The sequence below is a fragment of the Fundulus heteroclitus genome, chromosome 18 (genome assembly GCF_011125445.2).
Source record: "Fundulus heteroclitus isolate FHET01 chromosome 18, MU-UCD_Fhet_4.1, whole genome shotgun sequence".
In the NCBI taxonomy this organism is placed as follows: Eukaryota; Metazoa; Chordata; class Actinopteri; order Cyprinodontiformes; family Fundulidae; genus Fundulus; species Fundulus heteroclitus.
Window position 1 is genome coordinate 5,987,057 of NC_046378.1, and position 22,327 is coordinate 6,009,383.

At 43.8% G+C, this 22,327-nt stretch overlaps 1 protein-coding gene across 1 annotated transcript in view; it reads right to left on the reverse strand.

Annotated features, from left to right (window-relative positions):
* The window catches only part of LOC105933218 (gap junction delta-2 protein), a 33,900-nt gene extending 11,573 nt beyond the window's left edge, over positions 1–22,327 (reverse strand). The window contains exon 1 of the mRNA XM_012872655.3: positions 20,957–22,327. Within this exon, the coding sequence (XP_012728109.1) occupies positions 20,957–21,027 (71 nt within the window). The 5' untranslated portion in view covers positions 21,028–22,327. The remainder of the gene's footprint in view (positions 1–20,956) is intronic.

A 22,327-nucleotide genomic window follows, 5' to 3' on the forward strand; every position in this document is an offset into this window, starting at 1 on the left:
ACCTCACTGATCTGTCCAGCGCGATAATTATCCAAAGCACACCCTCAAGTCCGCCTTCAGATGGCTCAGAAGAAGCAAATTTGAAGCACATTGCCGTGGCCTAGTCAAAGTGCGTGTGAAAATCTGATTGGGGCGCTAACTCATGCACCTAAACAGGCATTTGATGTTTGAAAGCCCTCCAGTGTGGTTAAATTCAAACTATTCTGCAGTGAAGAATGGACCAAAATCTTTCCACACTGATGTAAATGACTCATTACCAGTTATCAGAAATGTTTGAAGGGAGTCGTTGACATTAAGGTTGACCCAACCAGTAATTAGCTTTATAGGGCAAGTACTTGTTCACAAAGAGCCGGGCTGGTTGGGTAATCGTCTTCATACCATAAACCATAAATTGAAAACTGCACTTGACATGTACTAAGCTTATCTGTGTCTAATACAAACATTTGTTTGATGACTTGACATACAGTATTTAAGTGCAGCCAAAGAAGAAATTTTGTAACGAATGCTTTTTCACCACGCTATATCTACTGCTTAAATTCCTTTGTTACATGATGTGGAAAAACAGGAGCTGTTTGCTGCCTTCTTATTCTCAACATGTAAGACTGAAAATCTAATCGAAACCCTTAACATAGAAGTAAAGTCTGGCCAGACTGTGTATCTCTGTAATTTTTTTTTTTTTAGGATTATTGCCAACCCTGAGTAGCAACTGTTCCATTTTTATAAATCTGCTTGAAAGGAGTGACAAACACTTTATATTTAGAACACATCTCGACACCCTTACACCCTCTGCTCACAGCAGACAGTGTTTGTTGTTCCCTCTCACTAATGTGTTGCCTTTGTTAGCAGACAGGCGGTGGTGATTATGCACAAGCGTCGTGCCAACTCCAAGAACGCCTCCTCTCCTCCAACCATTGAACATCCCTGACCCGCCGGCTTTTGTCTCCCCCATTGTCTGACGGCGGAGGTCCTGCCCCGCCGCGCTCAAAAGCTCCTGTTACCGACACACGAGTCGTCGCGGAAGAATGCGACGCGTGCAGTGATGTGAAGAGATAATGACAGCTGGAGAATCTGATAGGAGAAATCCCTCCGTTTCCGTCATGCGTGCATGTACGGAGGAGCCCTTGCTTAAAGAGATCAACAGCCTTGCCTTACTTAGAAACTAAAATGCAATAAAAATGCAGTTCACGAAGTTGCTACGTTGTTTACAATAAATCTTCCCATTTATTTTTTAACATTTTACTTCACAAAGAAGCTTCGGACACGGTTAGCTTCGCAATTAGCAAGAAAAAGGTGAAGCAAAAGATGTCTGGTGGGAGCATAGTGATGCTGGGCATAAAGAGGCTTAATAAGGCAAAGCATGTTGAAAAGGTGAACACTTATTGTGTTAGTGTCCTCAGCAGTCACATGTGTCGACACCAAAGAAGCTTAGTGGGCTTTAGAAGACACCGGCAGGGGTTGAGATGCTTTTCATGCGCCTAAATACAATAATCTATGAAGAAACGACGGCAAGATCAGGCAGAGGACGTGAATGATAGAGAGGAGGCAAAGGCCGCAGAGACACGACACGAGGAATCAGCGGCATAAACGAGGCTGAGGAGCGGAAGACGCGGCTGTGGAGATTACGACAAATACGAGAGAGGACGAAAAAGATGGGTGGTGGAAGAGCTGCGATTTCTCCCCCTCTTTTTTCACTTCCATCCCCTCCGCTCAGCTTCCTTCTGCTAGTCGCCACGGCAACAGGCGAGGGGCAGAAAATGAAAATGAGGAGAGCGAAGTGTGCCGACGAGAAGCTAAGTCGACTAAAGAGCAGCAGCGGATTCGTTGCAGCAGTCAGAGCGTGGCGGAGGGTGCCCTCAAAGAGAGTCACGCTCGTTTATTTCCAAACGCCCAAAGAGGTCGGTCCAATTACGCCGGCTATCCGATCAGTGAATGTGGTGTGGAAGTTTTCCAAAAATGGTATTCTGCTTGGGGAACCAGGGCACACCCCCACCTTTTAGAGATGCACACTCTACCGTGACTGTCGTTTAAAAGCGAAACTTTCTTTTCAACCTAATGTCAAACACATTTCTTGGAAAAGATAGACTTTGCATTTCTCGTTCGGGGAGAAAAAAAATACTATATTATTGCTGTGGACGAGTTAAAATGGTTAAGTTAAAAAAGGAACTAAGCTTCATGCAGGCTGCAGAGTCACTCCAGGTTGAGGATATAAACAGGCTCCATGTCATCGGCAACCTGCTGATCCTTTTCAGATCCTCAGCTGTTGTTGCTGTCACTTTCCATTCCATCACAGCCTCATTGCCGTTGGTCTCTACCATTAAATAATTAAACCTCTTTCATTCAGTCCCTACTTTACGGCGCTGTGATAATTACCAAGTGAGCCTCTCATGTTGCATCTCACTCAGAGCCACGCATACGGACTCCCCTCACTTAGCCCGATGACCAGCCTGAATTAGCAGTTCACTGCGCAACCAGCTTACTTATAAATCTAGTACACATTATCATATAAAAAAAAATACAATTTAGAGAAAAACACAAAATTAAAGGGTTAATTTGGATTTTAGGGGGAGGGGAGGGCACACGTCCACTGTCAGTCCCTCATATGCCAGAAATGCAACGCACCAACAGTGATGGCATTTCTAAGCCTGTCAGGATCAAATATGAACTGACACTTGTCATTCCCTCTCTCTCTCCGTCAGACTGTGTGTTCCTTTGCCAAGATTCATCAATAGCTTGTAGTTCTTCTTGCAGGTTCCTGGGGATCAAACTGAATCAAGCCTCATGCAGGACGTCTTTCTCTCTCTCACACACACACACTTGCATCCAACCAGAAGGGGTGTTCCGGCGCTTCAGGCCAGGGACAGAAGGAGTGAGGAGGCTGCACTCTTCCCTGCTGAAAGATCTTTCTTTATCTGTCTCCCAACCCACACACACACCTTCAGTCATGCTCAGATTCAATAAAAAATGTGTACTATTCCGGTTTTTGCAGGGGCCGATGCCGCAGGCCCCTTTATTTCAGGAGTTTATACCAAAATGATCACAATAATTGTTAAATAGTTTGAGCATTGTCCAGTTTAGGACAGCATGTCTGGGTATATTAAAGCTTAAATGGCATTTCAACTTTTGCTGATATTTTAGGACCAAATGTGTGCAAAACCCCTTTACTAATGAGCAGCTATATCTCCACTGCAGCCTGTGGTGTAAGCCAACTAACCACCCTTTTGGACGGAAAGCGCCTGGGGGTCTTCACCACTGCTTAGGGAGCTGAAGAGTGCTTAAAAATTGTGCATTTATTTTGCCTCTCTGTTTGAAATTGGATTTTTGAATGGCAACCTCCCAAACTCAACAGGATTCCAGTTATGAGTTGAAAAACGTGTCTTAACCAGGCTCGCTATTAACAGCCTCTACAGCCAAGGCCGCTGTATTTCTGTATCTCTCTGCATTTTAAAGCATTTTATGAATTTCCCTGTGTGTGCGTTTCCCTTTCCCACCAACACGCTGAAACAATGGTTGTTTCCATAGGCGTAGCCATCTTAATGTGCCTTCCACCATTACGAATATGTGTAAAGAATACTACAATATATGTAGCAAGTGGGCGGTGAGCTAATTCTAAATCTGTTTAGGGAATATAATACCTTATGCTGTTCTGTAAACATGGTTTCAACAAGCCTGATGTCAATTTGTGACTCTTATCCTTCTGCATGTGCCCGACAAACACAAAAAAGTTTTTTTAATCACGCTTTATCTCATTTTAATGTTGTAAGCATTCCTGTTTAAGCATGCCGATAATTTAAATTGTATCTTTGGATTTGAACTGATAAAGACCTTTTTCCTTCATGGTGGCATAGAACGGATTGGACACATCTTGCTCTCCAATCAGTGCAAAAGCACAAGTGCATGGTGCACACAGGTCTCCATGACAATGACAGAGATTGCAGCTACCTTGGCAACATGTTTGACACTAAAGAATATAAAATCTAAAGCGTCAATCTATTCAGAGGGATTATCCTGTATGTATTAAAAAAAGTAGGGAATTACAGGTGAATGGGAAACCGTAGCGTCATCGGAAACTGTTTTAGGAGCACTGGCTTTCTGGAGGAACGGTAAGGTTGTGGTGGGAGGTGAGGGGGGGCAAGAAGAAGAAAGAGCAGCAGGAGAGACAAACAGGTTGCATGCATGGACAGGGAGGGAGGAATGGAGAGGAGGAGTGGTCCATGGAGGGAACTACAGAAAGAGAGAAAAGATGGCAGTAATCCGGATTAAATCAGCGGGTTTTGGACAATCCCGAGCCTGGGTCATCACGTTCGTGCCTTCTCCCCCACCCACACACCCACTACGGCTTTCCTGTGCCAAGCTCCAGCCCCAATCAGCTGCTCTGGCACATGCGGGGAGCTTCCATGACACACAAGCCACACAGCCGACGTCCCAGACACACACACACACACACACAGTCCAAAGGAAGAATCCTTGTTTTATTTGTTTTAAAAATGGAAACTACTGAGAAATGAAGAATGACAGGAAGAACATTTCAGGTTCATAGTTACCTCCTGTTTAACATGAATTTTACTGTGAATTTAGTCTATTCAGCTTGATCATCTGCACTCTTCTGTCTTCGCTGGATAACTGGGTTCTCAGTGCTTCAGAGCCGGATGTATACGTAGTATTTGGTGCTTTTAATACTGGGATTGATCAAAATATTATTATTATTATTATTATTATTATTATTATTACTACTACTACTACTACTACTATTATTATTATTATTATTATTATTATTATTATTATTATTATTATTATTATTATTTTATTGTATATAAAAGTTGCAAGGTGCTAGCTGCCCATGTGTGGAGTGTTTTGGCAAATGTTATGCGAATCATCAGTTGACTTAATATTATTTCTTTGGTTTTCGCATTCAAATCAAACCAGCATTGCCAACAAGGACTGAAAGAGTTTACAGGACAGAAAATCTACATCACAATAGCAGTCTCGTGTTGGTTGACAGATATGATGTTACACAATAGCAATTTGCAGGACAGCTATTTTTATTCATCATTGTGATGGTGTTGGTCGTGCCAACTAATTAGAGGTAATGTTTTAGGAAGACCAAACATTTACCTGACAAGGCAGATGGTTTTTTACACGCAACCATCTGGGGAGCCACTGATAGGAGCCGTTGTTCCCTCGAAGGAAAAACTCACTTCTTTTATTCTGCTTACCCTAACCAATCAGCATACGTCATGTGTGTGATAAAATCCGTTTACTCTCAACGGTTAACCTTCACAAAACCAACACAGTTTCCCCAACCCTGACTGGCAGGACAGGGAGCGCTTTAGTCCAAGAATGGTAAATCTGGAGGAGTTGCAGACGTGAACAGCTCAATTGGGAGAATCTTTTGACAGGCTAGCAATTAGCTGAGCACTTCACAAATCTGATTTATATGGGAGAGTGATAAGACAACAAATGAAGCAGTTTGCCACAACACATATAGGCCAAGATTAAACTTTCCGGCTTACATGAAAAACAAAAGTGCGTCAGGAAGATAACAGCTCCCCACATCCTGAACGCACCATCCCCAATATGAAACATAGCAGAGGCAGCATCATGCCGTGGGCACGCTCTTCTTCTGCAGGGACAGGGAATATGTCATCAGAGACAAGGAAGTCGGTTGGGATAATTACAATGCAGTCCTGGAAGAAAACCTGCTGGATGCTGCAAAAGGCTTGAGACTGGAGCGGAGCTTCATCTTCAGGCAGGACAACGACTCTCAACATACAGCCGGAGTTACAGTAGAATGGTTTTACTGGTTTAATGGTTTTAATGGTTCCTAGTTGTTGTTTGCTTCATAATAAATAAAAAAGTAACGTATCTTCAAAGTAGCCGGCATGTTCTAGAAATGAAATGGTGCAAACTCTCAGACAATCCATTGTAATGACAGGTTGTGAGGCAACAAAACCTGAAAAATACCAAGGAGGAGGAATGCTTTGGCAGGCTACTGTGATTTGCAAAGAAGCATTTGGCGGGGAGGGGGGGGGGGTCTCCAAAGGTGTAAAGCTGGGAAAGACATATCCGAAAGGACTTGAAGCTGTAATTGCAGAGCATGTGGTTCAAATAAATGGGTTTCTTTTTCCTCTTGTACAAAAAATAAAGTACAACGTTTCTGGCTTGACATGAACTAATATCGAGTAGTTCAAGAGGCATGAATACCTGCGCTCCGCACTGCATACATCCGGCATATCAGACAGAGGCGTCTGCAGGTAGAGAGCTTTTTGTAGTAAACGGCAGCCAGCACAGTCCCGCTGCTGTCTTTCTACAGGTTGTAAAAGTCTAAATTTATCCTTTTTTTTTTTACACCACAGCGCTGTCTACCAAGTACTCTTTTTTTTTTTTTTTTCCCATAATTGGCTGCGAGAGTAGTGTGAATGCAGCATATTGCTGACAGCAAGTGTGTTCCCCGAAGCTTGGCTTCACTTGGCTTAATTGAAGAATCTGCAAAAGACACTGTGTGGGGAGTGTGTGCGCTGAGGTGTGAATGCATTGTCACAGTCTGCTCTGGTTGCTCATGTGATCCGCCACGCCAACACGAGGCCTGCGACACTTTTGGCAACACGTCTCCGTGCGCGAGGAAGCGCGCCTGTGTGTACGTCCCTGCCCCTGAGATGCCTGTATATATATATATATATATATATATATATATATATATATATATATATATATATATATATATATATATATATAGTAACTGTGTTGCACGTTCGCTTACGCACATGTTTGTATATTTGGACCGCCATCTGGCCATGAGAGGAGCGCGCCCATGTGTGTGTGCATATGTGAGAGGAGGCAGTGAGTCAGAGGGCTTTGTACAGTATTCAGTCCTGCTGGAGATGGTGTGTGTGTGCCTGGTGTGCAATCCCGACTTCTGATATATTGTGGATTCAGTCGCACTGAGCAGGCTCTCGCACTCTGGCCCTGTTCATTAAAGACCCCGGCTAAGTGTCGCGATGGGGGAGACGGGGAGTTGCGGGGGAGCAGAGAATAAATCAGCAGCAAACGAGCATCCTTTTAATCTTCAAAGTGAAAGATGGAGGGAGATAAAGTGCCGGGGGGGGGGGGGCGGTATAATAAAACAAAAGAGGCAAGAAAAAGTGGAGGGGATTCATCCAAACACCGACGGACAAACGGGACGATCAATCAGACGAAACGGGAGCATCAGCTTTGTGATGCCTGCGCAGAAATGCTGTGAGTCATGTGTAATAAAAGCAGATTGTCTAAATAAAGCTCACTGCCATGAGCGCGCACACGCAGGCCCAACTGAGAAAACTTCAAAAGCCACAGCTTTGCAACCCCCCCCCCCCCCCACCACCCCAACACCACCAAATTAGGATCAAAGCTGGCTATTTGTTTTTATTTTAGGCTTCATATTTTATGTAACTTCATTTGCTTCTTTTTTTTTCATAATTTTAGCTCAGCTTGACTTTAAAGTGTTTTTTTTCTTCATTAAAATATAGCCTCACAGGGCTTTGTTTGAATTACATGCGTTTGTGCACTAAAGATGATTTTGGCACCGCCCGGCAGGAGTCTTTGTTCCATTGGTGTCTGATGCTGAAGCACTTTGAACAAGTACGCACGGAGGACTGTAACCTACAGATGGTACATTATTTGGAAAAACACAGATAGAGGTCAGCCGGGGTAAACCTCCTGCCTGCTGCAGGGAACAGTACGTGTGAACATATAAGAAGATGTTCCTCTATCCTGAAGAACTACTACTTTACAGGGGTGGGTAGAGCTTCCAGTCGTATGTGTAGAAAACGCTGAATAAGTGCTGCTCTCGGTATGGCTGACAATATATTCCTGCTTGAGCATGGTGGTGGTGGTGTCATGCTGTGGGAAAGATACCCAGCAGCTGGAATAAAAGACTGCTCAGAAATGATAATTGGATTCATTGATTTATAGTGCTCTCCGCAATTTCTTTGCACCCCTGTAAAGGTCGGAGCATGATTTAGGGTTAATAGAGTTCCCAGGCGGTCACAGGCCCACAGCATCACAGATCCCACTAACAGCGGACATGAGGTGGGTTTTAACATATTCATCCCACCTGGAGTATTTCATGCCAAAAAAGCTCAATTTGAATCACATCTGAGCAAAACACATGGTGTCGGGCAAAGCCCCGGAAGAATTTAGCAAACTCCACATGTGTACATCTGTGACTGTAGGACAAAGAAGCCTTTTTTTCTTTCTGCCATCACTCAAACAACTGGTTAGCATGTGGATAGTGTCCCGACAACGCCGATCAACTTAGAAAAGTGAAGAATGAATATAAAAACGCTTCAGTTAAATAGGTTTTAAAGGTACTGCTAGGATAAGTACCTTTATCCTAAATGTAGGATGTTTTCCTCCAGAATAAATGTACTCAAAATTTTGATTTTGTTCAAGTTTTCTGTATGAGTCTGTTTGTGGTTTTCTGTATGAGGGTAAGCTGCTGCAGAAAATCATGAATTTGAGGCTTTCTACGCGTGGGAGGGCTAATAAATGTCCCAATTTAATCCATGAGGAGAATCGACAGTAGTGTAGACAAAGAGCGTTACAGACCATTAAATGAAAATCACCATATTTCAAAAAACAATAGTTCAGATAACAGTATTAAATGTGTAATAAACGGGAAAAAGCTAATTTTAATCATTTATTTCATTAGACGTACAACTCCAACGTGTCAAGGCGATTCTGTATTCCATTTCTTTCCAAACATTTTGTAGGGATGAAGGTTCACCTTCCAGCATGGCAATGACCTGAAGCATACTGCTAAAGCGCCACTTGAGTGGTCTAAGGGAAATTTAAACGTGTCGGAACGGCCTCGTCAATGTCCAGACCGCGATCCAACTGAGGATTCAAGTGGTTGCACTGGAAGGTCGCGATTGACAAGCAAAAACAATAAAACATGAACGAGTTGGAGCATTCTTGCCTTGAGGAATGGAGATGGGTGCAGCGTGTCACTGTGTAGCTTCAAAATACCAAGAATTCAGCAGAATCTCCGTTCTGGCCAGAGATGGTCTTCATTTTTTTTTAGCCCCAGGAGAAGAGATGCTTCATGAGCTGTCATTTTAAATAACTCAGTATCATGACAAAAATGGAACCTGCTCAGCTTCTTTACATGGAGACATGTACGTCGCATGCCACCGCTGTGAAAATGTACTTATGAGGCAACATATGGTGTCTGGCACATAAGTGATATTAATGATCCAACAGAGCCTGGACGCTGATAATCAATGCTACGGCCTAAGATGTTTCTAAGAGGTTAAATTCACCAATAGGGACATATTTTCAAACGTGGGTGTGTTGCAAATGAATGCATGTACTGTAGCAAGGAAACATCGGTTATTCGCAAGATTTATGAGGTACCTGACTAAATTTGAAGCACCATGTGCCGGTGGAAGGCTGAAAACCTGGCCATGAAAGCTAAATAAATGTGAGGCTCAAAAAATCTGGGCAAACGCAGTCTTCCCATTATTTGTGTCATTTCCTAGCATTATTAGTTATCCTAATGTTCTAGTGCTATGAAGCAAGTTCCTCATAATATAAATAAGTTTGCGTGCTGCGCTGCACAGATTGTCTCCTCAAAAAGGAAGGAAAGAAAAATGACAGTTTTGAAAAACATCTTGCAGACCAAAAAGGTAAAGACGCAGCATGCATTTGCTTTCAGCCATACAAATCACGACTTTATAGAGCTACTGTTTGCTGCACCTAGACCTCGATTTTTGGGAAGTACTTTATGTCTCCTCTCTACATCTATATCTGCCTATTCTTACGACCACTGGATGTCCCATTGAGCTTCTCATCGACACTGACACGGTTTTAATGTCCCTCCTTAAGAACAGCATTCCCAGAGGGTGATGCTGCCATCATCACCGTGTTTCACTGCAGGGGTGGTGGCTTAAGGATGATGTGCAGTGCTAATCTCCAGCTCACCAAGTATTTTGCATGTAGGGTGAAAAACATCAGTTTTGGTCCCACCTTATAGGGTACCTTCTCTCACATCTGCTGTGTCACCAACATGCCATGTGGCAACCTGCATGGGAATCTTTTATCTTTTCTCTTTGACCCTCTTTCACGGGTTTTCACCTAAACCACCGTGTCTTGGTAGGTTTGCATTTGTTAAAGTGCTTTATGAATGAAGTTTGGATTGATTTTGTTGTCTGCTACTCTTCATTTTTTGGATGACGGATGGGACCATGCCCTGTGAGCTACTCAACGTTTGGGGTACAGTTTATGATAAGACCCTGCCTCTAATGTATCCCTGGCCTGTCTGATATGTTCCTTGGACTTTGTGATGTGCTTTTTTTTCTGTGATTTTCCCAAAAAAAAATCTCAGAGGCCTACATAGAAGAGATGCATTTTTTTTTTACCAAGACTAAATTACGTAGAGGTCGACTTTCTAATCTAACTAGGTAAATTCAAAAGGTGAGTGTGCTGCACTGGATTTTTAAGAGCATCAGAGCAAAAGAGGCTGAATACATTTGACTACCTCTGTACTTTTCTGACGGTGGTTTTTACCGCAGATGAAAGGCAAGCTTAAGTACATCCCTCCATCATTGTGCCAGATGAGCACACACACTTAGATTACAAGCTTAAAAACATCTGCATGCAAACATTACATCAACTCTGACCTTGGATTAGGCCGACAAAGATGGAAATAATTAAGCGTATGCAGAAACAAACGAGAGCATGGCGCTGCATAATTATTTTCTTCCCCAATTACAACTCTGCTTCTGCGGCGGCCGCCGTGGATGCCGACTGTTATACTTCAGTCTGAAAAGCTTCACGGCAGCTGCTTCCTGCTCCCGGGACTTGTTTCCTCAAACGTTGTATGTCCAGTGTCAGCGCCAGAGTGGATCAATCCCACTCTGAGCTGAGACATAAGCACTAAAGCACATTCAAAAGGCATGCTTAATAATATACTCATCTTTGGGTTGAGAATTTATTTGCCAGATCCCGTGCATAATTTAAGTTTCAATAATAGGTGTCCTCTGCAGGCTAGTTTTAAAAAAGTGAGAAGGTGCAGGAGCGACATGCGTCTGCCTCCCATCGGTGACTCATAATCTCCCTATGGAACATGTGAGGTCATCGTAACGCGCTGAGACACCGATGACTTTACTCTCGAGAGTCGCCACGATATGAATGGAGGAAGTGTGAAAGCAGAGGCAGGGAGGCATGGAGTGAGCTGATGTTAGATTTTTTTTTTTTCACTTAGAGTGTCTTCTTAACAATCTCCCTAAGGGGAATCTGCCCGAAGAGTAGAGATATGACAGCCCCTCTCTGCTTTCCTGTAATCTAAAAAAAAAAAAAAAAAAAAAACACTCGCAAGATGAGGCCAAGCTCCGCATGAAGAAAATCCCCCCATCAGAGCCGTGCAGCGTTATGAGGGCTCCACAGGGGACAGCTAAATTAAAGCTTGATGAGCTAAAGGTCACATGATGTCAGAGATGTACCCTGCCACCAAACACAGGCTCAGTGGCTTTAGCTTGTACTGAAATAACGCACGAGAGAAACACAGTGCCTTACACATGTATTCATGTTTCATTTTGTTAAATTTAATTACATCTTTTCACATTACATCGGGAAACGTTATCTAATTGGATTTTATGTGATAGACCAACACAAATCACTGCTTAACTATTCATTTTTTAATAAAAAAAAAAAAATCTGAAACATGTGGCATGCAAATGTGTTTACTCCCACTTTTTTACTATACCGAAAAATAAGATTTAGTCCAGCTAAGTGATTGATAGGCTCTGTTTGTGTAATTTAATCTCAGTATGAATACAGTGGTTCTGTGAAGATCTCAGAGGTTTGTAAAGGCTGGATCTCGATTTCAACGAGGCTCCTAAGATAACCTTAAGAGGTATTCCTGCCGCGTGTGTGGTGTGTTACGAGTGGTCTGGTCTGCTCAGAAGGATGTCGGGACCGCTCTGACCTCTAATCGGGGATTATCAACATGTTGGATTGTCTCGGTCCGATATCTTAGCATGTGTGGTGCTCCCTGAGGACAAACGAGCACGGAGCCTGTTGAATGTGACGTACAGCCAATCAGAAAGTGAGGTTAGGGAAACGGCGAAACAAAAAACACAGTCCACCTCTATATCATAGGGCCGCCACCCCTTTAACCAATGCCTATTGTTTTTGTTTTTTTCCGTTAAAATCAGTCCACAAACTATCGCCATTATTCTTGCTCGTCGTCCATGTTTATTTACTCTAAACTCATGTTTGATCTTCAGAGATTTCCTGTCTGACATCTTAATGATCCTGAGTGAAACCTGTTCATGGGTGTTGAGCTCGCCGTCTGACCGGACACCTCACGCTGTACAGGCAAACCTGTTTTATCCACGATGTTTTATCGTTGAGTGTGGGTTCTCTCAGCCTTCAAAAATCATCTGAAGGTTAAAAATCACATGCCTTCTACTGCACTATTACTTACTACGTTGTGCTGGTCTATCACTGCAATAAAATACATTACTTTGTGATTGTATATATAGTAAAAACTTGATAAAATGAGAAATCGTGCAATCAGTAGGGATATTTTTGTAGGCCTTTTACAGAAGACATTGAGCTTCTTTGGAAATATAACCATTAAAAGATAAAAGTCTGCAGACTGATGCTGAAACCTTACAATACTTGTTCTATTTTAGTAGCTCTAAATTTACTGCTTTAAATGACGTGAAGCTGCATGGACTAATTTAAATGCACACCAAGCCCTGATAAGCTGTTTTCGGGCTTCAGTGCACATCAAACAAAGACTTTGTCAGATCATGTAAGAGTGTCTGGAAACGCTGTTCAGCATTGAACTTTGAGCAGGCTTGCATCAGTACGTTTTCAAATTCTTATAAATATAACATGTGCTCAGTGGTTTGAGTCCTCAAAACCAAAAAAGAAAAACCAAAGCGACTAATAAGTCCGCACTATGTTGCTGAAAGAGAAACCAGGCAGAACGCCTTCAAAAACGTGCTGCCTGGTTTATAACGAACATCCAAATGCGTGACTCGGGTTTTTCGAAAGCCGCATTCGATGAAGACTTATTTTGTTTTGTTTCATGAAATGAAGTCCCACTAGCCAGGTCGTACGTTGACGCCCGCTTGAGCAGTCGCCGTCTTGCGTAATTGCGAGTTATCCGTAGCAACAATGTTGCTGAGCCAAAATTATTTTGTCTTTCTGCCACAGAGGATGCACCGTGTTCCTGCAATTTCTCTGTGTCTGGTTAACAGAAATCCACGGGACAACAAACAACGTGTCAGGCAGCCAAAAATAAGTAGAGGCAGAAAAACACTAAGGCTTAGCCTCAAAGGGAGGGAGGGAGGGAGAGAGAGAGGGAGAGAGACAGAGCTTGTGACTACTAGACCAAAGAGAAAATGTGAGATGTTCTACTGTAAATAAAGGGTTGAACCTCTTCTTTGCTGAAATGTAAGACGTAAAAAGGTTAAGGTTAGCTATAAATAGGACCGTCTTGATTCGATCCCAGGTATTGGCTTGGGTTCTTGGAAACTCAACTTCTAAAATGTGTCCGGGTATCAGAGGTTTGTCAGGTTGGGACTAAAATATTTGTGTTGTCATGCAAATGAAGAATAGGAAGACAAATATGAGACACTGCAGCAGTCATTGCTGAGGGAGTTGTAACTCTGACGAGATGCAGCGTGTTATCTTGCTGCATCTTTACGGTACAAAGCATACAGGCAAAGATTTGATAGCATTCATTTTATTAACATCCATCAGCTGATGTGTATTCTTAAACTAATAAGATCAGTGTCAGGACAAGAAAATCCTGATCAATAAATAGAATTCATCCACATAGATTTTTTAAAAGAACAATAGTGGGGAAAAAAATCAGATATGGGGTCATTTTGAAAGAGTTGTGCCACGTTCCTGATAAGGCACAACTCCCTGGCTGCTTGAACAGGTCTATGAAGCTGCGTGAGGTTCCCCCTCCTGCTTCAAATGCTCCATCATCATCCCGGTCTTCTAGAAACACAACACCACGGGGTTAAATGACTACAGGCCCTGACATGTGTGGTCATGAAACCCTTTGAGGACTGATGTTTTCAGCATTTGACGGACCTCACAGGCTCCCTGCTGGACCCCCTGCAGTGGGTTTAGGGGGGATAACGGGTCAGCAGATGATGGAGTCTGCAAAGTACGCCAGGATCCTGTCTGGACTTTAACCCCATCAAGCCAGACATCCTACACCAGAAGCTCACCCAGCTTACAGTGCCACTCTCCACCTGTCAGTGGATAACCAGGTCCCTGGCAGGTTATCCACTGACAGGGGTGGGGCTGGGCAGCATCATCCTCCACTCAGGAACGATCAGCACCGATACCCCCCAGCCCCTGGGGTGTGTTCTCTCCCCACTCCACTTCTTCTCGTACACAAATGACTGCACCTCAACAGACCTCCTAAGGTTTGCAGATGAGAACCACCCAGAACCCCGTCAACCCGGTCAAGATTGTGACAATGACGATGGACTTGTGGAGAACTCCCCCACACTGCCCCCTTACCACCCTTCCTCAGGACAGGGGCTGCTCCTCACACATGGACACTGTTCAGAAGAAGGCCCAGCAGAGACTGTACTTCCTGTGGCAACGCAAGTAGGAGCTGCTGGTCACCTTCTACACGGCCCTCCATCAATATGACCCGTATTCGTCCATCACTGTGTGGTTTGGCCCCTCCCACAAAACAGAAGACGTCCAAACTGCAACGGACATAAAGCTCCTCAGAGAGCTGACCTTCCCTCCAATCAGGTTTTGGATGTGTCCAGGGCCAGGAAAAGGCCAGCTAACGTCTCTGCAGAGCCCACACATCCTGGACACAAACTTTTTTAGACTTTTACTTTCAGGTCGGCGCCACAGAGCGCTATTTGCTAAAGCAAGTCGCAACAGAAACAGTTTCTTCCCCAAGGCTGTTTCTCTGATGAACGCAACCCCACAGCCGGAGTAGTCAGCTACACTGACTATGTGGGGCAAGATAAGCATTATTGCACTTTCACAACCTCATTTTTTAAATTTTTCTTTACATATTAAAAAAAACACACATGTACTTACTGCTGAACTTCAATATATACCTAATCTCTGTACGCTGTGAGGGGAGTAACCAAAATCAAACTCCTTTGATTGTGCACACAGTCATGACCAATAAAGCTTGTTCTGATTCTACTGTATTGGTCATTAAAGTTACTGAGCTTTGAAGCATATGTAGCCCACTGATTTTACTAAAGTACCAGACGACGATGCCTGGATTGATTTGGTTAATGACTTTTTCATTGTAGTCATTCTGAATGTACAGAATTCCTGTAAGTCCAATTCCTTGTGTGGAGAGTATCAAAGCACTGATCCTCTCACTGAGCAAGCTGCAGTGAGCGTAAATATTCGAGCAGCCATTAGAAGGCTTTATCCTAACAGACAGAGAAGTCAATGAGGTCCTTCGATCATTGATTGCTTCCTTTGCATTCAAGCCAGTGTTCCCAACGAGTTCATCTGTTTAACATTTGGGTCGGTTTAAAGGCTGTCACTAAGTCTCGTGGCCGTCTTCTACCGGGACCATCATTCTGCCCCATTATTGGAGATCAATATGAGGGAGTGGGAGGTTAGAACTGCCTGTTTCGACAGCTCCAGTTTAACCAGTGGCAGCTCATAAATGGGAATATGGCTCGGGGGAGTTAAGCTACGGAAGGCAGCAGTGAGTAATGTGTTGGAAGTAGTTAAGTCCAGCGTTCTTTATCACTGCTGATCCTCACAGGCTGTCTGGACCAAAAGCCTCAGATGGGTCAAAACCCATCAGAGAGCCCATCAGAGAGCCCACTGATTGTAATAGCAGCGATATATCTCTGCTGGCAGGTTAATACCCAAACCCAAGCGGCCAGGACTCCAGCCTGTCTACAGATGCATGGGCTATGACCGAAGAAGGGAATTTCAGGAGCCTTCTGCCGTCGTACACAAAAGAGTGTTACCTTCACCCTAGTGTGTGTGTTGCATGTAATGAATGACTCAGACGCGGTCTGTTGCTGTGTTTCGCTCATGAGACCACACGCTGGCATCGCCTCGGGGACAGCAACCTGTTCCGCTCCTTCCAAAACGGGACAACACCTTTGCTAACCAATCAAAAGCCTGGATTTGGCAGTGGGGCGAGGACCAATGGGTTTCCGTCTTTTAAATGTGCATTTATGGAAATTCTCGTCGGCAGGCGACGGCGCAGAACAGAATGCCAGATGCCAGGGAGGCCTGCTACTTCAGGAACGTGACATTTACTCAGAAATAACAGGCAAACATGGCAACCTGTTTCAAATTGTCACTTGAAGTGACTGGAGTGCATCAAATAATCAAACTTTACAAGATAAAGTCACATGTCCCCTTTTTATCCATTCTGCCTGGAGGAGAGAGGAGAGCTTTAACTCTGCTTAGATTTTTTTAAATGCCTTCCCCGTGAGAAGCAGAAAATCAGGGTAACCGATTTAGTTAAAAAAAAAAAAAGCTGAGCCTTTACTAAATAATCTGACTGGATGAGGGGATAAGAAATTCTCGTGCCATACAAACTCCTAAAATTAAAACGCAATATTTCTGTTTAAAGTGAAGTCTGACTCGGAACCTTTTACAACGTTTATGTCTGGTGAAATAAAAACAAAGCTGCTAATGTTGTTCCTGAATATGAAAGCACGCCTGCCATCCTGTCTCTAGGTTTGAGACTTTTATTTTGAAATGAGGAAGTAGTTATTTAGTTGTCGCCACGTTATGTTGACAGCGGACTAATAAAGACTTGTCGTTGGGCTGGCTAACAACACTCTACACGATAAAAAGACAGACAGGACATAAATGGTTTGTAAATACTGTGAAGGGCTATGCACAATGACGACGGTCGACGTTCCAAGCGATCCAGAGACCCTTTTAGAGCGCTGGCGCTCCTGAATGGAACATCGGTAGAAATGGCACTATATTCCGGCTCCCATAGCTGGTCGTCTGCGCTGTTGTGGTAGTTATTCTTCTATAGACAAGGAAAGATTCATTTTTGAGATTGAAAAATATATGTACGACCCACAATCCCGTCCTTTATAAGGACAGTGGTTTCAGTGATGATATATAAAAAGAACACTAAGCCAGTATGTTGAAATTGTTTTTAAAAAAAATCTACATTTTTATGTCTCCTTTGGTCTGCTCTGCCATCTGCTGGCAAAAAAATAACTGCATTTAGCTAAAATCCACAGAAATCCCGATCCACTCTGTTTTCAGCGCACTTCAACATGACTAATCCGGTGTACGTTAAAGGCGTCAATAAATGCGCCACAACACAGAGCTCTCAATTTGCTTTCCCCTTTACTCTATTTGTAAAAATGAAAAACATGCAGTTTTTAGTTTTTATTTATCTACAGTTCTATAATTGACAAAATACTCAATGCATCATTTCTGTTAAACCCTGTGGAATTCAGATGGCATTTTAAAATTAAATAGGTAGACCACAGGTGTCATTATGAGTAATAACACCTTTGTCAGATCCAACCATAAAACATAAAAGTAGAAGACATTATAGTATATGCTTTAAGATGCTAAAAGGTCCATTGGGCCTAGCACTGTGGCTAACCAACTTTTAATCACAACATGTCCACTGTGCAGAAATATTTCACACTAGAAGCACCGCAAAGCTAGCCTCGTGAGACCATCCTGATCTCGCGAGCTTTCAAGGTTTCACTCGCAGATCAGTCTGGCTACTCTCCGTTAAAGAAAATTTGGAGCTGTTCACCAAACGAACGTCCAATCAGCGTTGGCTTTGAGGCGGGTTGAGGTGTGACGCAACGGGAAGCGCGACAGTTCAGTCTAAAGAACATGGCGGCTTCAGCCGATGAAACTAGCGTTAGCGTGGCTATCGAGCAAGTTTTATCGGAATTACAGAGTATTTATTTGCTGAGCTAACGAGCCTTTACCTGCAGCAGCAAGAGTAGCTTGGCTTGTGGTTGTGTTTTCGTCGTCGCTCGTAACAGAGCGACGACGAAGCATGTTGACGAGTACGTCATATGCTTCGTTGATCTGATTGGTTTATTTGGCTTGTCTATCACCAACATAGGCCAATCAGCTAACCAGTATTTTCGCCCCTTCCCAAAATTACTTCAACGGAAGGTTTCCAGATGGATATGCGAAGCAAATCTATCTGACGGCGTCAGGTTACCGCAAAGCAAGGCGCGACATACAATACGTTTGCAAGTCGTTAGACCAAGAGGCGGAAGCTCCATCGCAACCAACAACAAACCTAAACATCTGAAATAGCTCTTCATTACAGGGTACGGGGATGTTTTAGCCAGGGGGCAGACCCTGTGGCAGAGGTTGGGAATCCGGCTTCAGGAAAGTAAAAACCTTGTCTGGTTTTCCTTCATCATGTTCACTTAAACTCAGGTGAGTTTAGTCCCTGTCGATGCTGTGGAGTTGGAAATGAAAATGGTTGGAACTAATCTCTGAACCGGCTTTTTACTTTCTGAACCTGGATTCCCCACCTCTGGCCCTCTGGGCATACTGTGCGCTACTCAGACTTCATAATTGAATGCACCAATTTGCTGTTTTTCTGACCTTATACTTGTCTAGAGTTGCTGTTTGAAACACACATGCTAACAGAGCTCTGGTATCAGAATAGTATTGTTATCGGCAGATGTTCAAATTCAGGTATCAGGATTCAGGTCGGAAGTGAAAAAATGTAGATTGGCGCATCCCAAATCATAACCTACTCGCAATTATAATCAAGACATTTAATCCTGACTTGTTGAAAGCAACATCTGTAAAAGGATTTTAACCCCTGACCAGTGGAGTTCCTGGGTCAGTAACTGCTTCTACATGCACAAGTTTCTCAAAACAAAGCCCATTTATTTGTTATAATGTAATCTCAAAGAACTATTAAGAAACAAAAAGTTTATGTTTTAAAATGTATATAAAAAAAATAAAACTAAAGTTGGTTTACAATAATCCTTGTATACTATTTCAGTCCAGATTCAACCAGCCTGTAAACTGTGTTTCTCACACCTGGAAACACAAAAATGTAAGTGAAAATGTTTTAACAAATAGAATAAAGGTTTCATGACTCTCCAAATGTGTTGTATATCTACTGTTATTCTTTGAATATGTCGGCTTCTCTTGCCGCCCCAAATGCCTGGTCACCCTGGGTGGCAAGCCATGCCAAACAACCATTGCCATTTTCAGCCATTTTTATACTTCATTTTTATACTTCAGTCTGTAGATGTCTATCACGTTCCATAACATCCTCGTTCATCAAACGAAAACTGAGGAAATATTTAAAAGAAGCGTAAAAGCACAAAGCTTCCTGTGCTGTAAACATGCTGTATGATACACAGTCTCACATTCTCCACCCCAACGTATCAGGCGAAACCAAACAGAAGCTGCAGGTAAGCGTGTGAGAAAATGACTGCAGTTTCATCCCTTTTTATTCAGGCATTTGCACTCGGACTGGATCTGTGTGAAGATTCTCTTTGGCAGCAGATGTTCTGCTTGGGTCATGACATCCAGCACCATCTCATGACAAGACCGTCCTACTGGCTTCTCACCAACGCCTAGCGGACTAATGCATGTGTCTGCTCTCTTCACTGCACTCTGTGAATGGCGGCTCTTTAATGCTGCCAAACCTCTGCTTCTCATTCTCCCGATTCTCCTGATTCGTACTTTTCAACCAAACCTCTTCGCTAAAGCCTTCGCAGATATATCATCTTTTTTTTTTTTTAGATGCATCTTGTCCTTGGCAACCTCCTCTTCCTGTCTCTTCTCTTTCTCACTCTCACTCAGACCCTGCAGCCAGTGTGACTACTCAGGTTGATGAGCAACACGAGTGCGTTTCCAGTGTGCCATGAATGAGCGCAAGTAAATGCTGACAAATCATTTCTCATAAAATAAAAAGCACAGAAAACATGTCTGACAAGCTGCCAACTTGGCATCGGGCGTTGAGACGGTGAAAACACCTCAGCTTCACGGTGTTGTCACATTTACAAAGCAAGTCCCAAAAGAAATATAGAAGATCTACTTATATGAAAGTTTTTTTTATGAAAATAAGGTGTATTTCCACGTATGAATGAGATGATAAGATTTTCTGCATAGCTGACAACTCCTACTAACCAGAGTAAATCAGTGGCTTTATAAGGGACTGATCTACACAACAAATCCAGCTCCTTGTGAACTTAAGCTGAACCTATAGCGAAGCAGACGTCCTTAAAACACCCTCCGTAATAAGTCTTTTGCTCAATGCAACGTTGTAATTATACCTACTTGGTGGATTTTCCTCTGATGCCGAACTGTCATGAATAATTGCGATCCAACGAGAATGACTTTTACACACTCATATACAAGACATCGCTGCATGTAGTACAATGCATAAATCATGGCGGCAGTGACCGAGGACTGACTCACTTTTTTTAGGTTCAGGAAAAATGACTTCATTCGATAAACTGAACTGGGGAAGAGAGGCGGGGGGTGGGGTGGGGTGGATGTTCTAGTAAACGGTGACAAGATGGATATTTAACATGGAGGCTTCCGAAGCGGATGTGGAACCAGATGGAAAAAAATATATATATATACAAAACCATCATTATGAGAAATGAAACGTGAATGCAGGCACAGAGGTTGTCTCAGGGGGGATGTCTTCACTCCGCTCGGCGTCCCCTGATACTCAGAGCATGTATGTGGACTAATGCTGCCTCTTAAGCATGCATGACCCTCCCATCAAGTCACTCAGGGGAATTAAAGAGGCTAAAGCCCCCTTCATGCCACAACGAGTGACTCTAAACCAGGAAAAATCGATTGGCAGTGAAGAGTGGCTCATATTTTGGCTGCATGTAACTCACATTATGACAGTAGGAATTACATAGAATGGTCTTCTCATAAAAGGCTGAAACAAAAACCATTGGGTAGACCACACTCTTTGCCTGGCGCTCTGCTCACCACTCACCTTCCAATCATAGTAGAGTGCTGCTGCACAGCAGCCTCCAGGAGGCGCTCTAGGATGGTCCATTCTCCCATGGCGAGAGCTAGTGGGCATCCACTGGGTTAAGGAAATCAGGAGTGACACCCCAGTGGGCTTCCCAGCCAGCAGGAATGCAACCAGTGCTGGTGATAAAGTGCTCAAAGTCCACTTGTTGTGCAGAGATGAGGTAGAGAGGGGCTTCAGGTGGGTCTCCAGGTGTAACGGTGCTCTGACTCGCTTCAATCACACTCTCATACTGCCCTCACAGCTCCTGGATGGTCGGACTGTGCGAGCTGCACACACACACACACACACACACACACACACACACACACACACAGTCCTGATATCTATCTAATCCTCTGTCAACTCACTTACACGTGAGCGTGTCTTCCCCTTTCCTCTCCGTTTCTCCTCTGGCGACCCCTGGTCTCCGTTTACTTCCCAAACATCTGCTTTGCCATATGTTCTCACGCACACACCTGGATTAGAGGAGAACCCGGCTCTCATCTACTCCCGCTGAGCTTTGGAGAAGCAGCGCTCCGTGCAGGCGGACATCCATCACCAACACGCCACCCTGTCACGCTTTTTTCTTTGACAGCATCTCGTAGTAAGTTTGGTCGGGCTCGGGTCCATGTGCGTAAGTGAGCCAGACTTTTGAAGGATCTGCTTCTTTGCTCCTGATTCTCTCCTCCATGTTTTCCCCCCCGCCGCTTCTCTCTTTGGACCCCAGGCTTCTCTTGATCTGCTCTTTCTTTTTTTTTCTTCTTTTTTAAAGGGTTTCTTCTGCTGGCCGCCCTCCTCCTGTTGCGCCTTCGTGCTCTCCCGGTTCGGCTCAGGAACAGCAGGATCGAAGCATCGTGTTCTTCCTCAGGCTCCTTCCTCACACTCAGAGACTTGCATGTTTCTCCGGCTCTCCTCTCCCGTCTCAGCGTGCTGTACGCACAGAGGCAGTTCTGGTTTCTTCTCTTCCCTTCATCTTGTTTTTTTTCTCTTCTCTCTCTCCTCCTTCCCCCTTTTTCCCTCCTGGTTTCTCTCCGTTCGCCTTCACCTGCCTCCGTCTCCCTCTTCCTCTCTGAGCCAGGAGGCAGCCAGACCGAGCGTGCGTCTAGAGGATTAGAGAGGAATCATCTCTCTGCTCCTCCCCCCCTCTCGCTCCCTCTCACTCACTCTCCATCACCATGTTTACCCCCCTCCTCTGTATCTGTCTCTCCTCCACCACCAACAGCATAAAACAACATTTTCTACTCCTCTCTCTCTCACACACACACACACAGAGCAAACTGCTCTCTTGCCTCCATCTATGGTTTTGTCATCATCGTTGCATACCAAGCACCTGCTGTAAGTGACAGGCCG